We start from the raw sequence: 26,602 nt of genomic DNA, 5'->3' as shown, positions 1-26,602 counted from the left end.
TATGACCATAAAATGTTCAATTCCCTCAATACACTGTGGGACGAATGTGGGGCTAAGTGGCAAGGAAAGCAATACTCTCCACAATGCGTGTGTACAGGGACTGATGGCGACTCCTTCTTGGTCACAAAGCCCGTGTGCTTTGTGGAGAATTTAGAAGACAAGTTTTGAGAAGTGGCTCCCATCTCTAAAATAAAAAGTAGTGTCACTTTCGATCAAAACGGCAGCCCCTGCCCAGTCACAGCCCTCGCTTGTAACAAGCTGGGCGACAAGCTGGTGACTGCCACTCTCTGTAACACTCTAAATTTATTTCAGGCATTATTTTCACCGAGACCTGTTCTTACAATCTGATGATGATCCAAGCGCCAACTGGGAATGATTAGGTGTACACTTCATCTGTTGTGTATATAAGTGGCCCAAAGACATTATTGTTGCTACTGGTACCTTCATCTTAGCCTCTGAGCGCGATTAATTGCCTTAAAAGGTGAAGGTGAAACAGTATGTGTACTCCCCCCCCCCCCCCCCCCCCCCCCACACACACACACATTTGGCGCTTCAAGTGCTTGAAATTTGCACACATCTTCATGTTGCAATGCTAGCCCCATCTGTAGAGGTTGTGGATGTGCACTGCGCGCACATGCTCTCTGTACACCTCCCATCATTTGCAGAAAGCACCCTGCTCACTAGAATAGCAGTGTTTTCCAGACATAAAAAATAATACAAGAATATGAGGCTCTAGACAAACTTGCTTACCAAAAGATCAAGAAGTAGCATGAGCAGTTGCACACAGCATGTCAAACGATGTCATATGTTATAGCTACGACGACGTCACCCCCTTTGGCCACAGTACTGCCGCCTGTTACACCTCCTACAGTGGACCTTCAGAGTCGCTCAACCATGTCTGCTCCCCTGCTGGTTGGGGACTCACATTTTGCTGCTTCCCCCACACCTTCTTTGGGATCAATGATTTCCCACCCACAAGGGACATCGGTCGCCACCTCCCGGCTGGAGACAAATCACCTTCCTCCAGCTTCTCCCGCCAGGAAGGGATCCCTTGGAACACTTTCTTCCAAGGTTTCTGCCAGACACCAGCCAGTGACTCAAGGATCCACAAGCTGCTGGTTGCAGTGCTGCAAGATCATCATCTTTACCAGAAACTGATTCAGACAAGCCCTCGCAATCATCTAAACCCTAAGGAGAGGACAGACAAGAAAAAGTCCTCCAAGGAGGAGGGTATTCCAGTGGCTCTCATGCCACCAGATACCACCTATTCCATTCCTGTGACAGAGGCAGAGATCCCGGCAGTCCCTCAGGTCTTGGTTTGCACGACACAATGGAACACGGAACTTACGTATATTGATGCCATAATCCCTCAGCCAGTTACAGCAGGTGACCCTAAGGCATAACCTCCCCTCTTGGTCCCTTCATGGCCTCACTGTACATCGACAACATTATCCTCCAGTGGAATCGTATTGGTTTCTCCACTGAGCTTTTAAGCACTTCACCTGTCTTCTATATTGGGATCTTCCGGATGCGAAACTTCAATGAAACTCGGCACACAGCGCGAGCTGTAATTTGTGCTAATTCACCTGCGGTACGTTTATTGATCTAGATCTTAATCGTTTCATAACCTGCTGCAGAGTGACTAAAATGACTCGCAGGAACTTCTCTTTTATAAGATTGTTGTCTGCTGCCTTTTTACAAATTACAAATAAAGATTTATGCATCTGAACAAATGAATAGTAAGGTAAGATCCTTCTAAACGTGGCCTTTTAGATAAAAACAGTAACTGATATTAAATTCTGCCGTCTTATTTGCCTAAATACGGTATTTTATTTCAGTACCAATGTTTTAAATGCTGCAATTATTTGTGTGTGTTTTTCCTCTAATCTACCCTAAACTTAGTAACTTGACAGAAGATTACGTGTGAACAATGATAACGTATCTTGCAATAAGCACTGTTTTTAGGTACTAATTACACTAATGGCTTCTAATTAACAACAGTCTGACAGTATTATAAATGCCAATTCCTGTCATACAATGGCTCATAAACTATCACTTTTCCATTCAGTGTTCAATAGATGAAATAACCTATCATGATAAAAGCTAACATTTCAAAAATAATTTAACACACTTCGTTATATAGCCTATACAAATGATTTTGACGCCAACATAATGGCAAAATTATACTACAAATGTTAAACACCAAACCAGAACATAATGCATAGCAAGATATGCCTAACTCGAGAAACATCAATGACACAGAAAATAAAAAATCTCCATCAGAATTAACGCATTGTTTAAAGCCACAAACATTCAACTACCCTTTCGAACCATTAACAATCTTCCAATAAAATTACGTTCCGCTACCACAACAACATCGAAATATGATGACCCAGGCATATATAAAATCACTTCAGGCAGCTGTAATAGCTTTTACATTGGCCAAACAAGAAGAATTTTCACGTGAAATATGAAGAACACATTAGAGAGCGAATATCATAAGTCGCGCTTCTTTCTGCACTTGAAAACTCAAAATCACTCTTCTGGTATTATCGAAAATGCACTACAGATTCTGAACAGAATACCAAAAGATTTTTCAATGAACATTCTTGGATAATTGGAAATCTGCATATACACGAAAAAATATCCACAAGAAATTTTAAACGAACACACAGAATTCAGGCACAAGTACTACTTCAAACACATTATTTAACATTTAGAACACGAAAACGAGTGAATCGGAAGTATCATATGCCACCAAAGACACTCTCGTAACAAATTTTAGTTAATAAAATAATATCGCTGCCCACCTGCATGATCTTTGTAAGCATACAACGTCGTAAGAGTGGAATTGTCAAACTGCTGTCCCGTCGTAATTAAAATTTTAGTTTCAATATATTGACATCATTTACCATCTTATTAAAGCGGTGACAGTTACAAAACAGTCCACTAGCTACGTAATATGGACGTCACATCAATCTACACGTGAGTACAACACAGTTCTTTAATATAAATGACAGTGGCATCGATACCTGTTCTCACCTAAATTGTAATTGCAGGTACTTAAAAATGGCGATGAAGCCGAAATAGTCTGTGGTAAATAAAGATTACTTACTATAAGCAGCTATCCGGTGCATCCATTCTAATAATCATGTCGTTATCAGGCTGATTAAAATTATTTGGTAGTTGACACTTCTCATGTTGGAAGTGTCTTCCTCCAATCAGCCCGCTCAACGTCACGCCGTTCCCAAACTGCCACAATAGACGGTCAAGTAACTTTCATGTTGCGTTTGGATCCCGAATCCTCGGCCAGCCCTTGTATTTCGCATTTCGGAAAAACACACACACACACACGACATAGTGACGAAATATGCGCATTTCTCGAACATACCTCTAACCAATGACTGCTGGATTCTTTCGCACAAGAGATGATTCGGCTTCACATACTCAACTGTCATCACAGAGATCGGCCTACAGAAGGTAAGCTTGGTGTAAAACCGATCTTTTTGAAGGCAGAAAAATGATGTTTGCAACTGGATAATCTCGTGGTGTTCGGTAGTGCAGTGGTAAAATCATAGACAACAGTGTAAAAGAATGCGGGTTCAAATAATCGCAGGTGATAATATATTTTCTTTTCTTTTTTATATCTTCACCTAAATAACTCTGATTATTATTATTTTCAAATAATTGGTATCAATCTAATTTTCATTATTAATCTTTTGTTGCATCATTTTCATCATAGTATTGACTCTTTTATTTGTTGTTTCTCTTCCTATCATTCTTCTTTCTTCTGGAATCTGCTTGTGTCACCTGTAAGCTGTAAATGAGTTCCAACTCTTCGGTTGGTATAGAGTTAACTCGCGTAGCAAAATCGATAAATTACAACTCACTTTTAGTGCTGAAACTGATATATATATATATATATATATATATATATATATATATATATATATATATATGTGTGTGTGTGTGTGTGTGTGTGTGTGTGTGTGTGTGTGTGTGTGTGTGTGAGTGTGTGTGTGTGTGTGTGTGTGTGTATAGGTCTGCCTTAGAAGCCGTGAAGAAAGCGAGCGTGATCAATAGTTCTGACGCTAATTCCTGACACCCGTTTTCTCGGATACACTGCAGATAAAGACGCGATGGTTAGGTTAGGATATGAGTGTAAATTCAGGACTACAAAACGCGTTGTCTGCCGTATTTCAGATACTGGTCATTTAAATTAGCTGTGGACAGAGTATATCGCGTTCCCGCCGTACCCGACGGCAGCGGCAGCAGCGCTTGTGAAGTGAGACGTTGTTTACTTGTGGAATTTAATAAAGCAGTAGCGGATGTGGCAACACTGCAGTGCCAAGTGACAGACGTCAACTATCAAGTAATTTCAAGCGGACTGTAAATAAATGTACTGGATGATAGAGTCAAATCCTGAAGTAATATTCAAGATTTCTGGTACATTTCCTTCATCTCATTGACAATGGCAAAGACGCTCGAACGAAACACACCAGCATATCACATGCAACTCTCCCACAGGAGATCTTCAGCATGCCCTTTGCGGGCATTGATACATGCATCAACCCCTTGTCTTAATAAATCTCAGATGCACTGATGTATACGTGGAGCATTGCGTGTGGTTTCACAGCCTTCCATAATACGGGCATGGAGACTCAACATCTTGTACTGGGATTCCATACGCAAAAGCTTTAAAATGCCACCACAAATAAAAGTCCAGTGGGTTTAGGTCCGGAGAGCGTGGACGCCAGGGAATTGGCCCATCTCTACCTTTCCGTTCGTCACCAGATCTGTTATTCAGAAGCCGATGGACATTAAATCTAAACGGAGGTGCTCCACCGTGCATAAAGTATATGTTTTGTCGCACAGCTAACGGCATGCCTACCAACAGATCAGGTGGAACATTCTCTCCTAAAACTATGATAACTTTGTCCATTGAGCCTGGTTGGAAGAAAGTGAGGCCCTACCAGTCACCAACAATGAAACTTCCTGGAAGATTAAAAGTGTGTGCCGGACCGAGACTCGAATTCGGGACCTTTGCCTTTCGCGGGCAAGTGCTACCCGTCCTCACAGCTTCAATTATGCCCGAATTCGAGTCTCGATCCGGCACACAGTTTTAATCTCCCAGGAAGTTTCATATCAGCGCACACTCCGCTGCAGAGTCAAATCTCATTCCGGCCCAAACACTGACAGCAAATCCAGCAAATCTTTGTTGATGACTTGCTACAACAGTTGCGTAAGGGTTGATGTCTGTCCATATATGCCGAGGATCAATTCTGGTGTCCGATTCCACCTATCGGCTTTGTCCAATTGCATGATGTCACATTGTTTGTCACAGATTGCAGTAGTGAGTGATAAAGCTGTTTCTCTGGATTCCTTCGTTACGCTATGTCGGTTAATTCTACTCACCGATTCCAGTAAATCCACAGATCGTTATTTAGACCTTTTCGCAGGAAAATTGAGCACGGGATCTTTACATTTGGTATTACTCTCTTAAATACTGTGACCAAGAGAAAAGGTTGGATTCGGTATCGAAAATATTTGTTGCTTCTTCACAGTAATTAAGAAATCAAGAAGAGCTCCAGAAACTCTACAATAACCTGCTCCACACATTTGGCGCAGAAACGTTTAAAATTATCACCCAACGGATGCTTAGTATCGGTAACCAGAACTGAACTCCTAACTAGAACTGAACTCCTGATCAGGCCAATTCAAGTTACCGATTCCAGTATTTGTTACTGTTTGCGAATTTTCGTTACGTGTGTCCGTGTTTTCCTTTTAGGATTTTGTGTGTGTGCTTCTCCAAACTCCATACTGTTGTTTCATGTATGTTGTAATTAATTTCATTTTCCCGTTGTTCTGTTACATATAGTTTTTTCCCGCGAAAAATCTCCCCTTCCCCCGTTGAATTTAATAATAGATATTAAAAATTAACGCTATTTCATAATATTACGACTTCATCATGCGCTATACTGAAATGCAATTTAAAGATTTTCCGTGCTTCCCTACTCGCATAAATTACGATCATAATTTATATTAGACATGAATATTGGTTTTTCATTCTTGCTATTATTTTCGTTATCTTCAAGTTGTTTCGATATAATTTGTGACTAAGTCAGCAATCGCGTACAATGTGAGTGTAATGGTGCGATGTATTCGCCTGTTTACGATTGATCCGTTGCTTTCACAGATTGCCTCGACGTGGCATCTTTGCCTCAGATGTGACGTCATCACTCAAAGCCGACGTGTGGAATCGAATACTAGAATTTGTGAACCGTACTGTTGCACTAAAATTAGGGTTGAGACTTTGTTGAATAAGTCATTCACAGAAGAGTGCTCGTGCAGGAAAATCAGCTGCTAATCGTGCCTGCACATGCTGTAAATGGTACGGATATAACTGGTTCTCGTTTAACAGTCGCCAGACATTCACGTGGTCAGCGTTCAGTGTTGCAGCTACACGTCTTGTATTAACACAACGGTCGTCGCCAATTGCATGAAGAATTGTATAATATAATAAAAAATAATAAATGTTTAGATATATGAAAAAAATGAGATTAATTTTTCGGTGTGTCGGACAAGCACAATAAGTTGAGCAATGCCTGTAAACAGGTAAAGAATCTTTTCACATTAGTTCCACATAAACGAAATAGTCTTTCTCTTGTTACAGATTTATGCCTAGCAATTAATAATAATACGACCGATCGCCGTATCCACCTACAAAATCTTGACGTGTCCATCATTCATTTTGTAATCGGATCTTCGTAATAACACAGGTGGCCTCTTGGATTTTCATACGGGGTGTTCAAAAAGTCTTTCCGCAGTGCCGCATGTTTGTTGGTTGCGCGTGCCGTATGCCGCAGTGAATATACTGAAATGAAACTCAGTGAAATACAAGTTATTAATTTATTGAATATTCATTTTTACTTACAAATTCTCACATTAAATATTGAAAGTGTTACCCCCTGTTGTTGAATATACAGTTCAATTCGTCTAATCGTGTTTCCAAACACAAGCTGTAACATTTCTTCCGTAAGAGAAGCAGTGAAAGTTGATATTGCAGTTTTCAATTCATCAATGGATTCTGGACGGTTTTTATAGACAGTTGCTTTCGCTGCACCCCAGAAGAAGAAGTCAGGTGGTGTTAGGTAAGGCGATCGTGGAGGCCGAAGTCCCTGTGAAATTATGCGATCACCAAAAACAGAGGAAAGCAGTGACATTGAAACGTGAGCTATATGCGCGGTTGCACCATCTTGTTGGAAATAACGGTTCAGTATTTCTCTTAACTTACGTTCTCCTATGAATGGGTACAGAATATCACTGCAATATCGTTGTGCGCCACCCATGAACCATGGACCTTGCCGTAGGTTGAGAGGCTTGCGTGCCTCAACGACACAGATAGCCGTACCGTAGGTGCAACCGCAACAGAGGGGTATCTGCTGAGAGGCCAGAAACGTGTGGTTCCTGAAGAGGGGCAGCAGCCTTTTCAGTAGTTGCAGGGGCAACAGTCTGGATGATTGACTGATCTGGCCTTGTAACACTAACCAAAACGGCCTTGCTGTGCTGGTACTTCGAACGGCTGAAAGCAAGGGGAAACTACAGCCGTAATTTTTCCAGAGGGCATGCAGCGTTACTGCATGATTAAATGATGATGGCGTCCTCTTGGGTAAAATATTCCGGAGGTAAAATAGTCCCCCATTCGGATCTCCGAGCGGGGACTACTCAGGAGGACGTCGTTATCAGGAGAAAGAAAACTGGCGTTCTACAAATCGGAGCGTGGAATGTCAGATATCTTAGGTTAGAAAATTTAAAAAGGGAAATGGATAGGGTAAAGTTATATATAGTGGGAATTAGTGAAGTTCGGTGGCAGGACGAACAAGACTTTTGGTCAGGTGAATACATGGTTATAAATACAAAATCAAATAGAGGAAATGCAGGAGTAGGTTTAATAATGAATAAAAAAATAGGAGTACAAGTAAGCTACTACAAACGGCATAGTGAACCCATTATTGTGGCCAAGATAGAAACGAAGCCCACACCTACTACAGTAGTACAAGTTTATATGCCAACTAGGTCTGCAGATGACGAAGAAATTGAAGAAGTGTATGATGAAATAAAAGAAATTATTCAGATAGTGAAGGGAGATGAAAATTTAATAGTCATGGGCGACTGCAATTCGACAGTAGGAGAAGGAAGAGAAGGAAACGTAGTAGGTGAATATGGATTGGGGCTAAGAAATGAAAGAGGAAGCCGCCTGGTTGAATTTTGCACAGAGTGTAACTTAATCATAGCTAACATTTGGTTCAAGAGTCATGAAAGAAGGTTGTATACATGGAAGAACCCTGGAGACACTAAAAGGTTTTAGATAGATTATATAATGGTAAGACAGAGATTTAGGAACCAGGTTATAAATTGTAAGACATTTCCAGGGGCAGATGTAGACTCTGACCACAACCTATTGGTTGTGAAATGTACATTAAAACTGAAGAAACTGCAAAAAGGTGGGAATTTAAGGAGATGGGACCTGGATAAACTGAAAGAACAAGACGTTGTGCAGAGTTTCAGGGAGAGCATAAGGGAACAATTGACAGGAATGGGGGAAAGAAATACATTAGAAGAACAATGGGTAGTTTTGAGGGATGAAGTAGTGAAGGCAGCAGAGGATCAAGTAGGTAAAAAGACGAAGGCTAGTAGAAATACTCGGGTGACAAAAGAAATACTGAATTTAATTGAAGGAAAAAATATAAAAATGCAGTAAATGAAGTAGGCAAAAAGGAATACAAGCGTCTCAAAAATGAGATCGACAGGAAGTGCAAAATGGCTAAGCAAGGATGGCTAGAGGACAAATTTAAGGATGTAGAGGCTTATCTCACTAGGGGTAAGATAGATACCGCCTACAGGAAAATTAAAGAAACCTTTGGAGAAAAAAGAACCACTTGTATGAATATCAAGAGCTCAGATGGAAACCCAGTTCTAAGCAAAGAAGGGAAAGCAGGAAGGTGGAAGGAGTATATAGAGGGTATATACAAGGGCGATGTACTTGAGGACAATATTATGGAAATGGAAGAGGATGTAGATGAAGATGAAATGGGAGACATGATACTACGTGAAGAGTTTGACAGAGCACTAAAAGACCCGAGTCGAAACAAGGACCCGGGAGTAGACAACATTCCATTACAACTACTGACAGCCTTGGGAGAGCCAGTCCTGACAAAACTCTACCATCTGGTGAGCAAGATGTATGAGACAAGCGAAATACGCCCAGACATCAAGAAGCATATAGTAATTCCAATCCCAAAGATAGCAGGTGTTGACAGATGTGAAAATTACTGAACTATCAGTTTAATAAGTCACAGCTGCAAAATACTAACGCGAATTCTTTACAGACGAACGGAAAAACTGGTAGAAGCCACCGTCGGGGAAGATCAGTTTGGATTCCGTAGAAATGTTGGAACACGCGAGGCAATACTGACCTTACGACTTATCTTAGAAGAAAGATTAAGGAAAGGCAAACCTACGTTTCTAGCATTTGTAGACTTAGAGAAAGCTTTTGACAATGTTGGCTGGAATACTCTCTTTCTAATTCTGAAGGTGGCAGGGGTAAAATACAGGGAGCGAAAGGCTATTTACAATTTGTACAGAAAGCAGATGGCAGTTATAAGAGTCGAGGGACATGAAAGGGAAGCAGTGGTTGGGAAGGGAGTGAGAGAGGTTTGTAGCCTTTCCCCGATGCTATTCAATCTGTATATTGGGCAAGCAGTAAAAGAAACAAAAGAAAAGTTGGGTGTAGGTATTAAAATACATGTAGAAAAAATAAAAACCTCGTGGTTCGCCGATGACATTGTAATTCTGTCTGAGACAGCAAAGGACTTGGAAGAGCAGTTGAACGGAATGGACAGTGTCTTGAAAGGAGGGTGTAAGATGAACATCAACAAAAGCAAAACGAGGATAATGGAATGTAGTCGAATTCAGTCGGGTGATGCTGAGGGAATTTGATCAGGAAATGAGACACTTAAAGTAAAGGAGTTTTGCTATTTGGGGAGCAAAATAACTGATGATGGTCGAAGTAGAGAGGATATAAAATGTAGACTGGCAATGGCAAGGAAAGCGTTTCTGAAGAAGAGAAATTTGTTAACATCGAGTATAGATTTAAATGAGAGGAAGTCGTTTCTGAAAGTATTTGTATGGAGTGTAGCCATGTATGGAAGTGAAACATGGACGATTAATAGTTTGGACAGGAAGAGAATAGAAGCTTTCGAAATGTGATGCTACAGAAGAATGCTGAAGATGAGATGGGTAGATCACATAACTAATGGGGAGGTACTGAATAGAATTGGGGAGAAGAGGAATTTGTGGCACAACTTGACTAGAAGAAGGGATCGGTTGGTAGAACATGTTCTGAGGCATCAAGGGATCACCAATTTAGTATTGGAGGCCAACGTGGAGGGTAAAAATTGTAAAAGGGAGACCAAGAGATGAATACACTAAGCAGATTCAGAAGGATATAAGTTGCAGTAAGTACTGGGAGATGAAGAAGCTTGCACACGATAGAGTAGCATGGAGAGCTGCATCAAACCAGTCTCAGGACTGAAGACCACAACAACAACATCGTTGTGCATTTATGGTTTCTTTCAAAAATATGGGACCTACAATCCGACGTCTAGAAGTTGCAATCTAAACTCCTATTTTCACAGAATGAAGTCGTTTCTCATGAATACACAATGGGTTTGCAGTACTCCACATGCGAGAATTTTGCGAGTTCTTGTACCCAGATAAACGAAACCACGCCTCATCATTGGAAAACGTTTCATACAGAATATCCCTTCCATTTTGTTGAACGAAATTTTTGAACCATTGACAATAATGCAGTCTCTTGCCGTGATCAGTATTTTTCAGTTCTTGCACGACTGTCACTTTGTATGGGAGAAGTTCTAAATTTTTCCTTACAGATGTGTGGGTCGTTCCGACGATTTCCTGGCTGAGTTTTCTTACTGATTTGTTCGGACTCGTGGACATTTTATCGGAAATATCGAGTCGTTTATCGTCAGACAAAACGCTAGGAGGACCACTGCATCGGTTGCTGAACCCGTACTTCGAAATTTGTTAATCAAATCTCGCACAGTATAGCGGTATGGGAGTGTTGTCTCCGGGAAAACTGAATTAAATGTTTGACGAACTGAAACTGTGTATTTTCGACTAGCTTTGAACACTTGTTCAACTAAAAACACACGTTCTAATGGTTAGCATTTTAACACTGACAAAAACGAAACAAAGGAACTAAACTTAAACTTTTACCTCAACACGTAACGACACACACCAACGATACTACTGACTCTGGCTGAGATAAACGAAACAGTGGAATGTCGGGAGAGTCCACTTGAGGGGAAGTAACCCAGGCAGGCCAACAATCGTACGGCACTGCGGAGAGACTTTTTGAACACCACGTATATTACAGTACTACTTGGATTAATAAGTCAATTTTTCACAGGTGAAATACTTCTACACTACTGGCCATTAAAATTGTTACACCATGAACATGACGTGCTACAGACGCGAAATTAAACCGACAGGAAGAAGATGCTGTGATATGCAAATGATTAGCTTTTTCAGAGCATTCACACAAGGTTGGCGCCGGTGGCGACACCTGCAACGTGCTGACATGAGGAAATTTTCCAACCGATTTCTCATACACAAACAGCAGTTGACCGGCGTTTCCTGGTGAAACGTTATTGTGATGCCTCGTGTAAGGAGCAGAAATGCGTACCATCACGTTTCCGACTTTGATAAAGGTCGGTATGTAGCCTATCGCGATTGCGGTTTATCGTATCGTGACATTGCTGCCCGCGTTGGTCGAGATCCAATGACTGTTAGCAGAATATGGAATCGGTGGGTTCAGGAGGGTAATACGGAAAACCGTGCTGGATCCCAACGGCCTCGTATCACTAGCAGCCGAGATGACAGGCATCTTATCCGCATAGCTGTAACGGATCGTGCAGCAACGTCTCGATCCCTGAGTCAGCACATAGGGACGTTTGCAAGACAACAACCATCTGCACGAACAGTTCGACGACGTTTGCAGCAGCACGGACTATCAGCTCGGAGACCGTGGGTGCGGTTACCCTTGACGCTGCATCACGAACAGGAGCGCCTGCGATGGTGTACTCAACGACGAACCTGGGTGCACGAATGGCAAAACGTCATTTTTTCGGACGAATCCAGGTTCTGGTTACAGCTTCATAATGGTCGCTTCCGTGTTTGGCGACATCGCGGTGAACGCACATTGGAAGCGTGTATGCGTCATCCCCATACTGTTGTACCACGCGGCGTGATGGTATGGGGTGCCATTGGTTGCACGTCTCGGTCACCTCTTGTTCGCACTACTACATTTCAGCAGGATAATGCACGGCCGCATGTTGCAGGTCCTGTACGGGCCATTCTGGATACAGAAAACGTTCGACTGCTGCCCTGGCCAGCACATTCTCCAGATCTCTCACCAATTGAAAACGTCTGGTCAATGGTGGGCGAGCAACTAGCTCGTCACAATACGCCAGTCACTACTCTTGATGAACTGTGGTATCGTGTTGAAGCTGCATGGGCAGCTGTAGCTGTACACGCCATCCAAGCTCTGTTTCGCTCAATGCCCAGGCGTATCAAGGCCGTTATTACGGCCAGAGGTGGTTGTTCTGAGTACTGATTTCTCAGGATGTATGCACCCAAATTGCGTGAAAATGTAATCACATGTCATTTATAGCATTATACATTTGTCCAATGAATACCCGTTTATCATCTGCATTTCTTCTTGGTGTAGCAATTTTAATGGCCAGTAGAGTATGTTCTTTCTACTACGCACACAAGGAATACTGACCTTTTACTTATTCTCACAACCAAAATGGCTACCGCCGATTTCGCTTTAAAATAACATGCATCTACCTTCGTTCATTAACAGTGAGCTAGTCCTTCCTCTTACCGAGGAACAGGGAAACGATCTTATATTTTTTAACACTTGGAAATCAAAAATACCTGTAGGCGCAGGCTCTACTCTCGGCTATCGCTTCACCTCTTCTCTTGGCTTTGAAGAAACCGAAAACACAAAAGCGAGAAATGCAAGTTACATAATTGCTGGCTCCCGTTGCGGTGTCTTCGTCTTTCTAGGTCTCTCACGGTAGCGATTATCAGACTTCAATGCCCCCTGTTCTCTAAGTCGAAGATCAATGCCTTCAAATGTTTTTCTGTCGGGGCACCTTCGTCCTGGAAATCTGCCAGTACAAACGTTCAGCGCGAGCGACATTGCCGTCAGCTAATCCATATCTCAAACGGGCTACTGCCATCTCTGCATTTATGTATACTGCCACTGCACGAGGCGACTTTGCTATTAACACTACGTAGTAACCTGTTTGCTGGCAACGCACATACTGATCGCTGGAACAGCTGATGTTACATGTAAACAAACAATCACGTACGTCGCATGGCAACAGGGACATGTAAAACAAAACACTGGCGGTGCACAACGTAGGCAGACGTCGCCTTGAGTGCACGTTCCCCCATGATTTTAACATTCTGTTCTTGAATGTTTCCCATGATTAATGAGTTAAGGAAGATGAGTTGTAATATGCAAACAAAGCGTTTCATATAACACAGTTTCTCACAGAGTCTCACGCAATAAACTCTGCACAAATTGACCATTAGAAAACTCTAAGTACAAATTCTTCTAAATTTCGCCACTAACTTCACCAAAAAGAATAGATAACCAACTAAAAAATCGCGTGTTTCTTATATGTTGCAGAAAAAGTCAACGAAATGAAGCAGACTGGAAACCCAGAATCTACTCTGTAGGAATCAACATAGATTCCGGAAACAGCGATCGTGTGAGACGCAACTCACTTTATTTGTTCATGAGACCCAGAAAATATTAGATACAGGCTCCCAGGTAGATGCCATTTCCTTGACTTCCGGAAGGCGTTCGATACAGTTCCGCGCTGTCGCCTGATAAACAAAGAGCCTACTGAATATCAGACCAGCTGTGTGGCGGGATTGAAGAGTTTTTAGCAAACAGAACATAGTATGTTGTTCTCAATGGAGAGACTCTACACTCGTTAAAGTAACCTCTGGCGTGCCACAGGGGAGTTTTATGGGACCATTGCTTTTCACAATATGTGTAAATGACCTAGCAGATATTGTCGGGAGATGATTCTGTAGTATACAGATTAGTTGCAGTATTAGAAAATTGCAGCGAAATGCAGGAAGATCTGCAGCGGATAGGCACTTGGTGCAGGGAGTGGCAACTGACCCTTAATATAGACAAATGTTTTGTATTGCGAATACATAGAAAGATGGATCCTTTATTGTACGATTATATGATAGCGGAACAAACACTGCTAGCAGTTACTTCAGTAAAATATCTGGGGTTATGCGTACAGAACGATTTGAAGTGGAATGATCATATAAAATTAATTGTTGGTAAGGCGGGTGCCAGGATGAGATTCATTGGGAGAGTCCTTAGAAAATGTAGTCCGTCAACAAAGGAGGTGACTTACAAAACACGCGATCGACCTATACTTGAGTATTGCTCATCAGTGTGGGATCCGTACCAGGTCGGGTTGACAGAGGAGATGGAGAAGATCCAAAGAAGAGCTGTGCGTTTCGTCACAGGGTTATTTGGTAAGCGTGATAGCGTTACGGAGATGTTTAGCAAACTCTGCAAGAGAGGTGCTCTGAATCGCGGTGTAGCTTACTGTCCAGGTTTCGAGAGGGTGCGTTTCTGGATGAGGTATCGAATATATTGCTTCCCCTACTTATACCTCCCGAGGAGATCACCAATTTAAAATTAGAGAAATTAGAGCTCGCACGAAGGCTTTCAGACAGTCGTTCTTCCCGCGAACCGTACGCGATTGGAAGGTAATGACAGTGGCACGTAAAGTGCCCTCCTCCACACACCGTTTGGTGGCTTGCGGAGTATAAATGTAGATGTAGATTGACAACATAAATAGGAATGGCTTAATACACACACAAAACGCTCTTGAAAATGGGTATCATTTCCTGAAACGGATCGTGCAAAAAGTAAATAAAGAAAAATCGTGACTAGTAGCAGAAGATTTATTTATGTTTTCACAGCCGCAGGCTTTGAAAAACCATTTATAATGGACCAAATCAAATTGCAAAGAAGTAAACATTTTTGGGGGAGGGGAGGGGAAAAATATGACGTGGGAGGGGGGGAGGGAGAATCCACCCACTTTGTTACAGGATGAAGACGATAGACAGTTGTAGCAGAGGTGTTGGCAGCGGCAGCAGGTACATACGCGACTTTCCTGGTGCAGGTGTGGTTTGCCGCGATGCCAGTCGTCGCCAGTAGGAGCGTGAATACTGCTGTCAGCGCGGCAGATGTTTCCAGGACGACAGCCATGGCGCACTGCTGTTTGCCCGCTTAGACTGCTGGCGGTCAGATGGGGATGCGGCAGGCGCGTGAGTCAACTTCCTACGGCCCGCGCTATCTCTAGGCGCAGCGTCCGCGCCGCGACAACTTCCCTCTCCCACAGTCTCCCTGCTCGCCTCTGCTCTCTCTCACGCGCTGTCTCTTTAATTTTAACACTTAGATGTTGTTGTTGTGGCCTTCAGTCCTGAGACTGGTTTGATGCAGCTCTCCATGTTACTCTATCCTGTGCGAGCTTCTTCATCTCCCAGTACCTACTGCAACCTACATCCTTCTGAATCTGCTTAGTGTATTCATCTCTTGGTCTCCCTCTACGATTTTTACCCTCCACGCTGCCCTCCAATGTTAAATTTGTGATCCCTTGATGCCTCAGAACATGTCCTACCAACCGGTCCCTTCTTGTCAAGTTGTGCCACAAACTCCACTTCTCCCCAATCCTATTCAATACCTCCTCATTAGTTACGTGATCTACCCATCTAATCTTCACCATTCTTCTGTAGCACCACATTTCGAAAGCTTCTATTCTCTTCTTGTCCAAACTATTAATCGTTCATGTTTCACTTCCATACATGGCTATACTCCATACAAATACTTCAGAAACGACTTCCTGTTATTTAAATCTATACTCGATGTTAACAAATTTCTCTTCTTCAGAAACGCTTTCCTTGCCATTGCCAGTCTACATTTTATATCCTCTCTACTTCGACCATCATCAGTTATTTTGCTCCCCAAATAGCATAACTCCTTTACTACTTTAAGTGTCTCATTTCCTAATCTAATTCCCTCAGCATCACCCGACTTAATTCTACTACATTCCATTATCCTCGTTTTGCTTTTGTTGGTGTTCATCTTATATCCTCCTTTCAAGACACTATCCATTCCGTTCAACTGCTCTTCTAAGTGCTTTGCTGTCTCTGACAGAATTACAATGTCATCGGCGAACCTCAACATTTCTTCTCCATGGGTTTTTAATACCTACTCCGAATTTTTCTTTTGTTTCCTTTACTGCTTGCTCAATATACAGACTGAATAACATCGGGGAGAGGCTACAACCCTGTCTCACTCCCTTCCCAACCACGGCTTCCCTTTCACGTCCTTCGACTCTTATAACTGCCATCTGGTTTCTGTAAAAATTGTAAATAGCCTTTCGCTCCCTGTATTTTACCACTACCACCTTCAGAATTTGAAAGAGAGTACTCCAGTCAACATTGTCAACAGCTTTCTTTAAGTCTACAAATGCTAGAAATATAGGTTTGCCTTTCCTTAATCTTTCTTCTAAGATACGTCGTAAGGTCAGTATTACCTCACGTGTTCCAACATTTGTACGGAATCCAAACTGATCTTCCCCGATGTCGGCTTCTACCAGTTTTTCCATTCGTCTGTAAAGAATTCGTGTTGGTATTTTGCAGAACACTTAGATAGGAACATCTTTTTACACTGCGCTGTGGAGAACAACCGCCTGGGAGGCGGATAGGGAGTTGGAATGTTCGCCTGTGGGGCAAATATCACTCTTTTTCTGACATTTTGAAAATTTAAAATGGATAAAGTGTTGAAACATACAAATTTTAATTTTTTATTCGATTTCAGAAAGAAAATCCATGAATCTAAACAAAGTTATATCAATCTTGTCTGTTCGTAGGAGAGCTTCTGTAAAGTTTGGAAGGCAGGAGAAGAGGTACTGGCAGAAGTAAAGCTGTGAGGACGGGGCGTGAGTCGTGCTTGGGTAGCTCAGGTGGTAGAGTACTTGCCCGCGAAAGGCGGAGGTCCCGAGTTCGAGTCTCGGTCCTGCACACAAGTTTTGATCTGCTACGAAGTTTAATATCAGCGCACACTCCGCTACAGAGTGAAAATTTCATTCTAAAATTGATGCAGTAGTCACCAATCTAAATACCGGACGATCAAAAAGTCAGTGTAAATTTGAAAACTTAATAAACCACGGAATAATGTAGATAGAGAGGTAAAAATTGACACACATGCTTGAAATGACATAGAGTTTTATTAGAACAAAAAAATAATAAAAAAAAGTATTGCTAGACGCCTGAAAGATCTCGTGCGCGCGTCGTTTCGTGATGATCGTGTGCTCAGCCGCCACTTTCGTCATGCTTGGCCTCCCAGGTACCCAAACCTCTGTCCCTGCGATTATTGGCTTTGGGGTTACCGGAAGTCGAAAGTGTGTCGTGATTTAGGTTAAGTAGTGTGTAAGCTTAGGGACTGATAACCTCAGCAGTTACGTCCCACAAGATTTCACACACATTTCAACATTCTTTTGTTACGGCGACATCTGGCGATAACCAGGAAATACCATTCGGCACAAATTTTCATGTGTCACCAATGAGTAACATCTTCATACCTAATGCAGCTAATCTCAGAAATATTGGCAGTTGCGACTAAATTTTGTTAACTTCTCCTCATTCTAGGATTCCATGTGTCGATCTGTAAAAACGGAACCCTTACAAGATCGACATTTTTGGAAGGTGGTTATTAACTGCCGTCAAGTAATGTATAAAATACATGTTTAACCATCAGCTGCTTTTTCTATTTAAAACACAAATATCGACCGATTTCAGTTATAGACCATCTTCACGGATAAGTTTCAAACAGTTTAAGCCACAACATTAATATGTTTGTCTTCGTGTCTTCAAAAGTCCTGTGTGATGTACTGCAGTTCATGATACGCTCCAAGTATTTATGTAACGACAGAGGTGATGTTGTGGTTTAAACTGTTATTTTTTTATTTATTTTATGTACACGTCAAGTTTCGTATCACCAAATTGAGGACCAAATCTCCAAGGTCATTTAATGTGTCAGTACATGAAATTACAATGTAAAAGTAATAACAGATAAAAATAAATTTTCATAAACCTGAAAAAAGTCAGTCCATAAGTTTCAGTAAACGCTATCAGCAATACAATAAGAATCAGCTTAATTTTTCAAGGAACTCTTCTGCAGAATAGGAGGAGTGACCCACGAGGAAACTCTTCAGTTTCGTTTTGAAAGCGCGTGGATTACTGCTAAGATTTTTGAATTCGAGTGGCAGCTTATTTAAAATGGATGCAGCAGTATACTGCACACCTTTTTGCACAAGAGTTAAGGAAATCCGATCCAAATGGATTTCTGCCGAGTGTTAACCGAGTGAAAGCTGCTTATTCTTGGGAATAAAATAATACTGGTAACAAGAAACGACAATAAGGAATGTACATATTGAGAGACCAATGTCAAAATACCAAGACTCGTGAACAGAGATCGACAATAGATCCGTGAACTCACACCAAAAAATTGGTTCAGATGGCTCTGAGCACTATGGGACTTAACTGCTGAGGTCATCAGTCCCCTAGAACTTAGAACTACTTAAACCTAACTAACCTAAGGACATCACACACATCCATGCCCGAGGCAGGATTCGAACCTGCGACCGTAGCTGTCGGGCGGCTCGAGACTGTAGCGCCTAGAACCGCTCGGCCACTCCGGCCGGAAAAGTCACACCACATATTGCCCGTACCGCCCGTTTCTGAGCCAAAAATATCCTTGTAGAATGGGAAGAGTTACCCCAAAATATAACACCATACGACATAAACGAATGAAAATAAGCAAAGTAGACTAATTTTCGTGTCGAAGTATCACTCACTTTTGATACTGCTCGAATAGTGAAAATGGCAGTATTAAGTCTTTGAACAAGATCCTGAACGTGGGCTTTCCACGACAGCTTACTATCTATCTGAATACCTAGAAATACGTGAAGATGGTCTGTGACTGAAAACGGTCGGTATTTACCTTTTAAATAAAGAACAGCTTATGGTCAAACTTGCATTTTATTCTTATAATATAGCTTTGTTGCCCGTCTGTCTGACCATTACGAACCTTTTTTCTCAGAAATGGATAGACATATCAAGTATACATTTTGAAGGTCTATTGCTCCGTTGGCAGTGTAAAGATTTTAAGCTTCTAAGTCAATGCAGTCAAATAATACACCCATTTACATTGAAGCGCCAAAGAAACTGGTATAGGCATGCGTATTCAAATACAAATATATGCGAACAGGCAGAATACGGCGCTGCAGTCGGTAATACCTATATAAGACAACTAGCGTCTGGTGCAGATGTTAGATCGGTTACTGCTGCTACAATGTCAGAATATCAAGATTAAAGTGAGTTTGAACGTGGTGTTACAGTCGGCGCACTAACGATGGGGGGCAACCTCTCCGAGGTAGCGATGAAGTGGGGATCTTCCCGTACGACCATTTCACGAGTGTACCGTGAATATCAGGAATCTGGTAAAACACCAAATCTCCGACATCGCTGCGGCCGGAAAAAGATCCTGCAAGAATGGGACAAACGATGACTGAAGAGAATCATTCATCGTGACAGAATTGCAACCCTTCCGCAAATTGCTGCAGATTTCAATGCTGGGCCATCATCAAGTGTCTGCGTGCGATCCATTCGCCGAAACATCATCGATATGGGCTTTCGGTGACGAAGGCTCATTCGTGTAGCCTCGATGACTGCACGAGACAAAGCCTTTCGCCCCACTTGGGCCCGTCAACACCGTATTGGACTGTTGATGACGAACATCTACATCACCGCGATTACTCTGCTACTCACAATAAACTGCCTGGTTGAGGGTTCAATGAACCACCTTCATGCTGTCTCTCTACCGTTCCACTCTCAAACGGCACGCGGGAAAAACGAGCACTTAAATTTTTCGTGCCAACCCTGGTTTCTGTTATTTTATTATGATGATCATTTCTCCCTATGTAGGTGGGAGCCAACAGAATGTTTTCGCAATCGGAGGTAAAAATTGGTGATAGAAATTTCACGAGAAGCTCCCGTAGCAACGAAAAACGCCTTTGTTTTAATGATTGCCTCTGCAATTCACGTACCATGTATGTGACATTATCTCCCCTATTTCGCGATAATACAAAACGAGCTGCCCTTCTTTGTACTTTTTCGACGTCACCCGTCAGTCCCACCTGATGCGGATCCCACACCGCACAGCAATCCTCCAGAACAGGGCGGACAAGCGTAGCGTAAGCAGTCTCTTTAGTTGACCTGTTGCACCTTCTAAGTGTTCTGCCAATGAATCGCAGTCTTTCGTTTGCTCTGCCCACAATATTATCTATGTGATCGTTGCAATGTAGGTTATTTGTAATTGTAATCCCTAAGTATTTAGTTGAATTTACAGTACTCAGATTTGTGTGACTTCTCGCGCAATCGAATTTTAGTTGATTTCTTTTAGTACTGATGTGAACAACTTCACAGTTTTCATTATTCAGGGTCAGTTGCCAGTTTTCGAACCATGCAGATATGTTATGTAAATCATTTTGGAAGTCGTTTTGATCATCTGATGACTTTACAAGACGGTAAATGACAGCATCATATGCTAACAATCCAAGACTGAAACGTCCCCTTAGAACAATTATACATGACTGTGCTCAAACTGACACACAATATATTTAGCGCAACGCAAACTGACTTTCAAAAAGCCCTTCAAAAGAACGGCCCTAACTAACAATAACCTTTAACTTTCACAAATCACTTACCTCACAAAAATCTTCGTTACTCGAACTACTGCAATACAGCGAGCGCCACTACTGCCAGCTAAATAAAAGATTCAAACTACTGAAGGCACTAACTACTGATAGGCATAGTTAGCAAATGAAAGATTTTGATAGAGAGCAAACAATGTATTTACCTTAATATTCATAATATATATAGCAGTTCATGACATCCAGTCTTACAAATTTCAAAACTCCGCCATCTCTCTCCCCACGTCCACCACTGCTGGCGGCTCACCTCCTACTGCGCAACGCTACGCGCTCTTAGCATCCAGCTGCCGCTGCCCAACACTACAATGGCAGACAACAATGCAAACCAGCCACAGACTGCACACGGCACAGCCAGTGATTTTTCATACAGAGCGCTACGTGGAGTTACCAATAAGAAAACCTAAACAGCCTACTTACAAGACGACTACTCAGGTTGTCTCCTATGTCGTTAATATAGATCAGGAACAACAGAGGGTCTATAACACTTCCTTAGGGAACGCCGGATATTACTTCAGTTTTACTCGATGACTCTCCGTCTATTACCAGGAACTGTGACCTTTGTGACAGAAATCTCGAATCCAGTCGCACAACTGAGGCGATACTCCGTAGGCACGCAGTTTAGTTAGAAGACGCTTGTGAGGAACGGTGTCGAAAGCATATTTCCTGGTCGGAGGAGCCTCGTTTCAAATTGTACTGGTATGAAACTTCAGTGATAATGAGACAGACTATACGACATCGACTTCGACGAAGACAGAGATAGTGGCAATGAGAAGAAACAGCGAAAGTGGAAGGAATAAATGACGTGCTATCAGTAAGAGATAGCAACAGGGAGACAGTGACACAGGGCAGGGTGAAAAAGACTGAGGCTGTGACGCAGGAGTCAATGACAGCCAGACACAGAGAGATAGTGACAGCGCCGGCCGCTATGGCCGAGCCGTTTTAGGCGCTTCAGCCTGCTACGGTCGCAGGTTCGATCGTGCCTCGGGCGTGGATGTGTGTGATGTCCTTAGGTTAGTTAGGTTTAAGTACACTACGGGCAATTAAAATTGCTACACCACAAAGGCAACGTGCTACAGACGCGAAATTTAACCGACAGGAAGAAGATGCTGTGATATGCAAATGATTAGCTTTTCAGAGCATTCACACAAGGTTGGCGCCGGTGGCGACACCTGCAACGTGCTGACATGAGGAAAGTTTCAAACAGATTTCTCAAACGCAAACAGCACTTGACCGGCATTGCCTGGTGAAAGGTTGTTGTGATGCCTCGTGTAAGGAGGAGAAATGCGTACCATCACGTTTCCGACTTTGATAAAGATCGGATTGTAGCCTATCGCGATTGTCGTTTATCGTATCGCTACATTGCTGCTCGCGTTGGTCGAGATCCAATGACTGTTAGCAGAATATGGAATCGGTGGGTTCAGGAGGGTAATACGGAAAACCGTGCTGGATCCCAACGGCCTCGTATCACTAGCAGTCGAGATGACAGGCATCTTATCCACATCGCTGTAATGGATCGTGCAGCCACGTCTCGATCCCTGAGTCAGCAGATAGGGACGTTTGCAAGACAACAACCATCTGTACGAACAGTTCGACGGCGTTTGCAGCTGCATAGACTATCAGACCGTGGCTGCGGCTACCCTTGACGCTGCATCACAGACAGGAGAGCCTGCGATGGTGTACTCAACGACGAACCTGGGTGCACGAATGGCAAAACGTCATTTTTTCGGACGAATCCGGATTCTGTTTACAGCATCATGATGGTCACATGCGTGTTTGGCGACATTGCGGTGAACGCACAGTGGAAGCGTGTATTCGTCATCGCCCGGCGTGATGGTATGGGGTGCCATTGGTTACACGTCTCGGTCACCTCTTGTTCGCATTGACGGCACTTTGAACAATGGATGTGTTACGACCCGTGGTTCCACCTTTCATTCGATACCTGCGAAACCCCGCATTTCAGTAGGATAATGCACGACCACATGTTACACGTCCTGTACGGGCCTTTCTGGATACAGAAAACGTTCGACTGCTGCCCTGGCCAGCACATTCTCCAGATCTCTCACCAACTGAAAACGCCTGGTGAATGGTGGCCGAGCAACTAGCTCGTCACAATACGCCAGTCACTACTCTTGACGAACTGTGGTATCGTGTTGAAGCTGAATGCGCAGCTATTCCTGTACACGTCACCCGAGCTCTGTTTGACTCAATGCCCAGGCGTATCAAGGCCGTTGTTACGGCCAGAGGTGGTTTTCCTAGGTATTGATTTTTCAGGATCTATGCCCCCAAATTGCGTGAAAATGTAATCACATGTCAGTTCTAGTATAATATATTTGTCCAATGAATACCCGTATATCATCTGCATTTTTTTTTTTTTTTTTTTGGTGTAGCAATTTTAATGGCCAGTAGTGTAGTTCTAAGAATAGGGGGCTGATGACCTCAGATGTTGTCCCATAGTGCTTAGACCCATTTTTTTTATAATGACAGTACGTTGTTCTGAACGAGTGAGTGGGAAAGGGCAGCTGGGTGTGGATGGGTGTCAGCGAGTTGCAGTGATGCAATGGTGTGTGTGTGTGTGTGTGTGTGTGTGTGTGTGTGTGTGTGTGTGTGTGAAAGAGAGAGAGAGAGTTAGGGGAACTTGTGGAAGTTGGAGGTGAGGGTTAATCTTAAAGATGCTGAAGAGAGTAGAGCGGGCAGCTGACACCTCGTCAGAGTCTTTTAAAGAAGATCCTATTCGCATTTTTCCACTGGTATTAAATTACAGTGACATCGATACCAAGTTAGCTTTTTGAAAGAGAACTCTAGGAAAATTCTGCTGCTAGTATTCCACGTGCCTTGAGGGACGGCCTTAGAACGTAACAGTACGTATCAGACGCCTTACGCCTCCCGCAGCAATGATTAGATCCACTGCTTTCCCAACATTTCCGTTCCACTGCAGCACAGATAACTGGGGACAACAGCGCTTGTAACATGTGCGACATCCCGTTGCGACTCCTTCACATCTACCGTCATACGCTGCTCGAGTCATCTCCATTCTAGATCTGCAGCGTGGATGGAAAGTTCCTCGCTTGTTTATTAACAGGGTTTGATGCTGTGTGGAGATAGTACCACTTTGCATAGGCAGATAGGCTGCCTGTATGAACTTTATGATTGTGCGTATTTCTTGATGAATCATAGCATACACATTTCAATATTCGTTTGGTTGCTAGCAAGAAGTGTTGTTACGGTGACACATTCCTTCTAACAAGGGAACCTGCCCATCGCACCCCCATCAGATTTAGTTAAAAGTTGGCACAGTGGATAAGCCTTGAAAAACTGAACACAGATCAATCGAGAAAACAGGAAGAAATTGAGTGGAACTATGAAAAAAAAACGCAATAAATGAAGCAGGCAAAAGGGAATACAAACGTCTCAAAAATGAGATCGACAGGACGTGCAAAATTGCTAAGCAGGGGTGGCTAGAGGACAAATGTAAGGGAGATTTATGTCACTAGTGGTAAGATAGATACTGCCTACAGGAAAATTAGAGAGACCTTTAAAGAAAAGAGCGCCACTTTTATGAATATCAGGAGCTCAGACGGTAGCCAGTTCTAAGCAAAGAAGGGAAAGCAGCAAGATGGAAGGAGTATATAGAGGGTCTATACAAGGGCGATGTACTTGAGGACAATATTATGGAAATGGAACAGGATGTAGTTGAAGATGAAATGGGAGATACGATACTGCGTGAAGAGTTTGACAGAGCACTGAAAACCAAAGTCGAAACAAGGCTCCGGGAGTAGACTCCATTGGAACTACTGACGGCCTTGGGAGAGCCAGTCCTGACAAAACTGTACCATCTGGTGAGCAAGAAGTATGTGAGAGGCGAAATACCCTCAGGCTTCAAGAAGAATGTAATAATTCCAATCCCAAAGAAAGCAGATGTTGATAGATGTGAAAATTACCGAACTATCAGTTTAATAAGTCACAGCTGCAAAATACTAACGCGAATTCTTATACAGACGAATGGAAAAACTGGTAGAAGATCAGTTTGAATTCCGCAGAAATGTTGGAACACGTGAGGTAATACTGACCCTACGACTTATCTTAGAAAATAGATTAAGGAAAAGCAAACCTACATTTCTAGCATTTGTAGACTTAGAGAAAGCTTTTGACAATGTTGACTGGAATACTCTCTTTCAAATTCTGAAGGTGGCAGGGGTGAAATACAGGGAGCAAAAGGCTATTTACAATTTGTACAGAAAGCAGATGGCAGTTATAGGAGTCGAGGGGCATGAAAGGGAGGCAGTGGTTGGGAAGGGAGTGAGACAGGATTGTAGCCTCTTCCCGATATTATTCAATCTGTATATTGAGAAAGCAGGAAAGGAAAAAAAATCGAAGTAGGAATTAAAATTCATGGAGAAGAAATTAAAACTTTGAGGTTCGCCGATGACATTGTAATTCTGTCAGAGACAGCAAAGGGCTTGGAAGAGCAGTTGAAGGGAATGGACAGTGTCTTGAAAGGAGGATATAAGATGAATATCAAAAAAAGCAAAACGAGGATAATGGAATGTAGTCGAATTAAGTCGGGTGATGCTGAGGGAATTAGATTAGGAAATGAGACACTTCAAGTAGTAAAGGAGTTTTGCTATTTGGGGAGCAAAATAAGATGATGGTCGAGGTAGAGAGGATATAAAACGTAGACTAGCAATGGCAAGGAAAGCGTTTCTAAAGAAGAGAAATTTGTTAACATCGAGTATTGATTTAAGTGTCAGGAAGTCGTTTCTGATAGTATTTGTATGGAGTGTAGCCATGTATGGAAGTGAAACATGGACGATAAATAGTTTGGACAAGGAGAGAATAGAAGCTTTAGAAATGTGGTGCTACAGAAGAATGCTGAAGATTAGATGGGTAGATCACATAACTAATGAGTAGGTATTGAATAAAATTGGGGAGATGAGGAGTTTGTGGCACAACTTGACAAGAAGAAGGGACCGGTTGGTAGGACATGTTCTGAGGCATCAAGGGATCACAAATTTAGCTTTGGAGGGCAGCGTGGAGGGTAAAAATTGTAGAGGGAGACCAAGAGATGAATACACCAAGCACATTCAGAAGGATGTAGGTTGCAGTAAGTACTGGGAGATGAAGAAGCTTGCACAGGATAGAGTAGCATGGAGAGCTGCACCAAATCAGACTCAGGACTGAAGACAACAACAACAACAACAACAACAACAACATGAAAAAAATAAGCAATATATACAAACTGAATAGTCCATGCCCAATATAGGCAACATCAAAGACAACATGGGCTGAGAAGCGCCGTGGTCCCGTGGTTAGAGTGAGCAGCTGCGGAACGAGAAGTTCTTGGTTCGAGCTTTCCCTCGTGTGAAAAGTTTATTTTTTTTATTTTCAGACAATTATTATCTGCCCGTCGGTCCGATAAGAGGCAACTGTGAAAAGATTCTATGATTCTATGATTTTGCGAAGCTGCACAGGTACACAGAGCAGTGTTATTTACGTGATCGTGTGTCAATTATCAAAGTTCAGGCACTCACACTTAATCAACTTCACTCTACAAAATTCCAGGACATGTTCAGAATTGCTTGGACATATGCAGGATTTGACGGTCTACACACGGAAAAATTTTTAAACATTAA

The 26,602-nt window shown here is 42.5% G+C and overlaps 1 protein-coding gene across 2 annotated transcripts in view; it reads right to left on the bottom strand.

The window, feature by feature from the left end:
* The window catches only part of LOC126293270 (multiple epidermal growth factor-like domains protein 11), a 121,700-nt gene extending 106,236 nt beyond the window's left edge, over positions 1-15,464 (bottom strand). The window contains exon 1 of one of the 2 annotated variants that reach the window (XM_049986392.1): positions 15,300-15,464. In XM_049986392.1, the coding sequence (XP_049842349.1) occupies positions 15,300-15,403 (104 nt within the window). In that variant the 5' untranslated portion in view covers positions 15,404-15,464. The remainder of the gene's footprint in view (positions 1-15,299) is intronic. The other variant, XM_049986393.1, reaches the window with a different exon arrangement.
* Between the last annotated feature and the right edge of the window lie 11,138 nt (positions 15,465-26,602).

Source organism: Schistocerca gregaria, chromosome 10 (genome assembly GCF_023897955.1).
Source record: "Schistocerca gregaria isolate iqSchGreg1 chromosome 10, iqSchGreg1.2, whole genome shotgun sequence".
NCBI lineage: Eukaryota > Metazoa > Arthropoda > Insecta > Orthoptera > Acrididae > Schistocerca > Schistocerca gregaria.
This window is presented reverse-complemented; position numbering and strand designations above follow the sequence as displayed.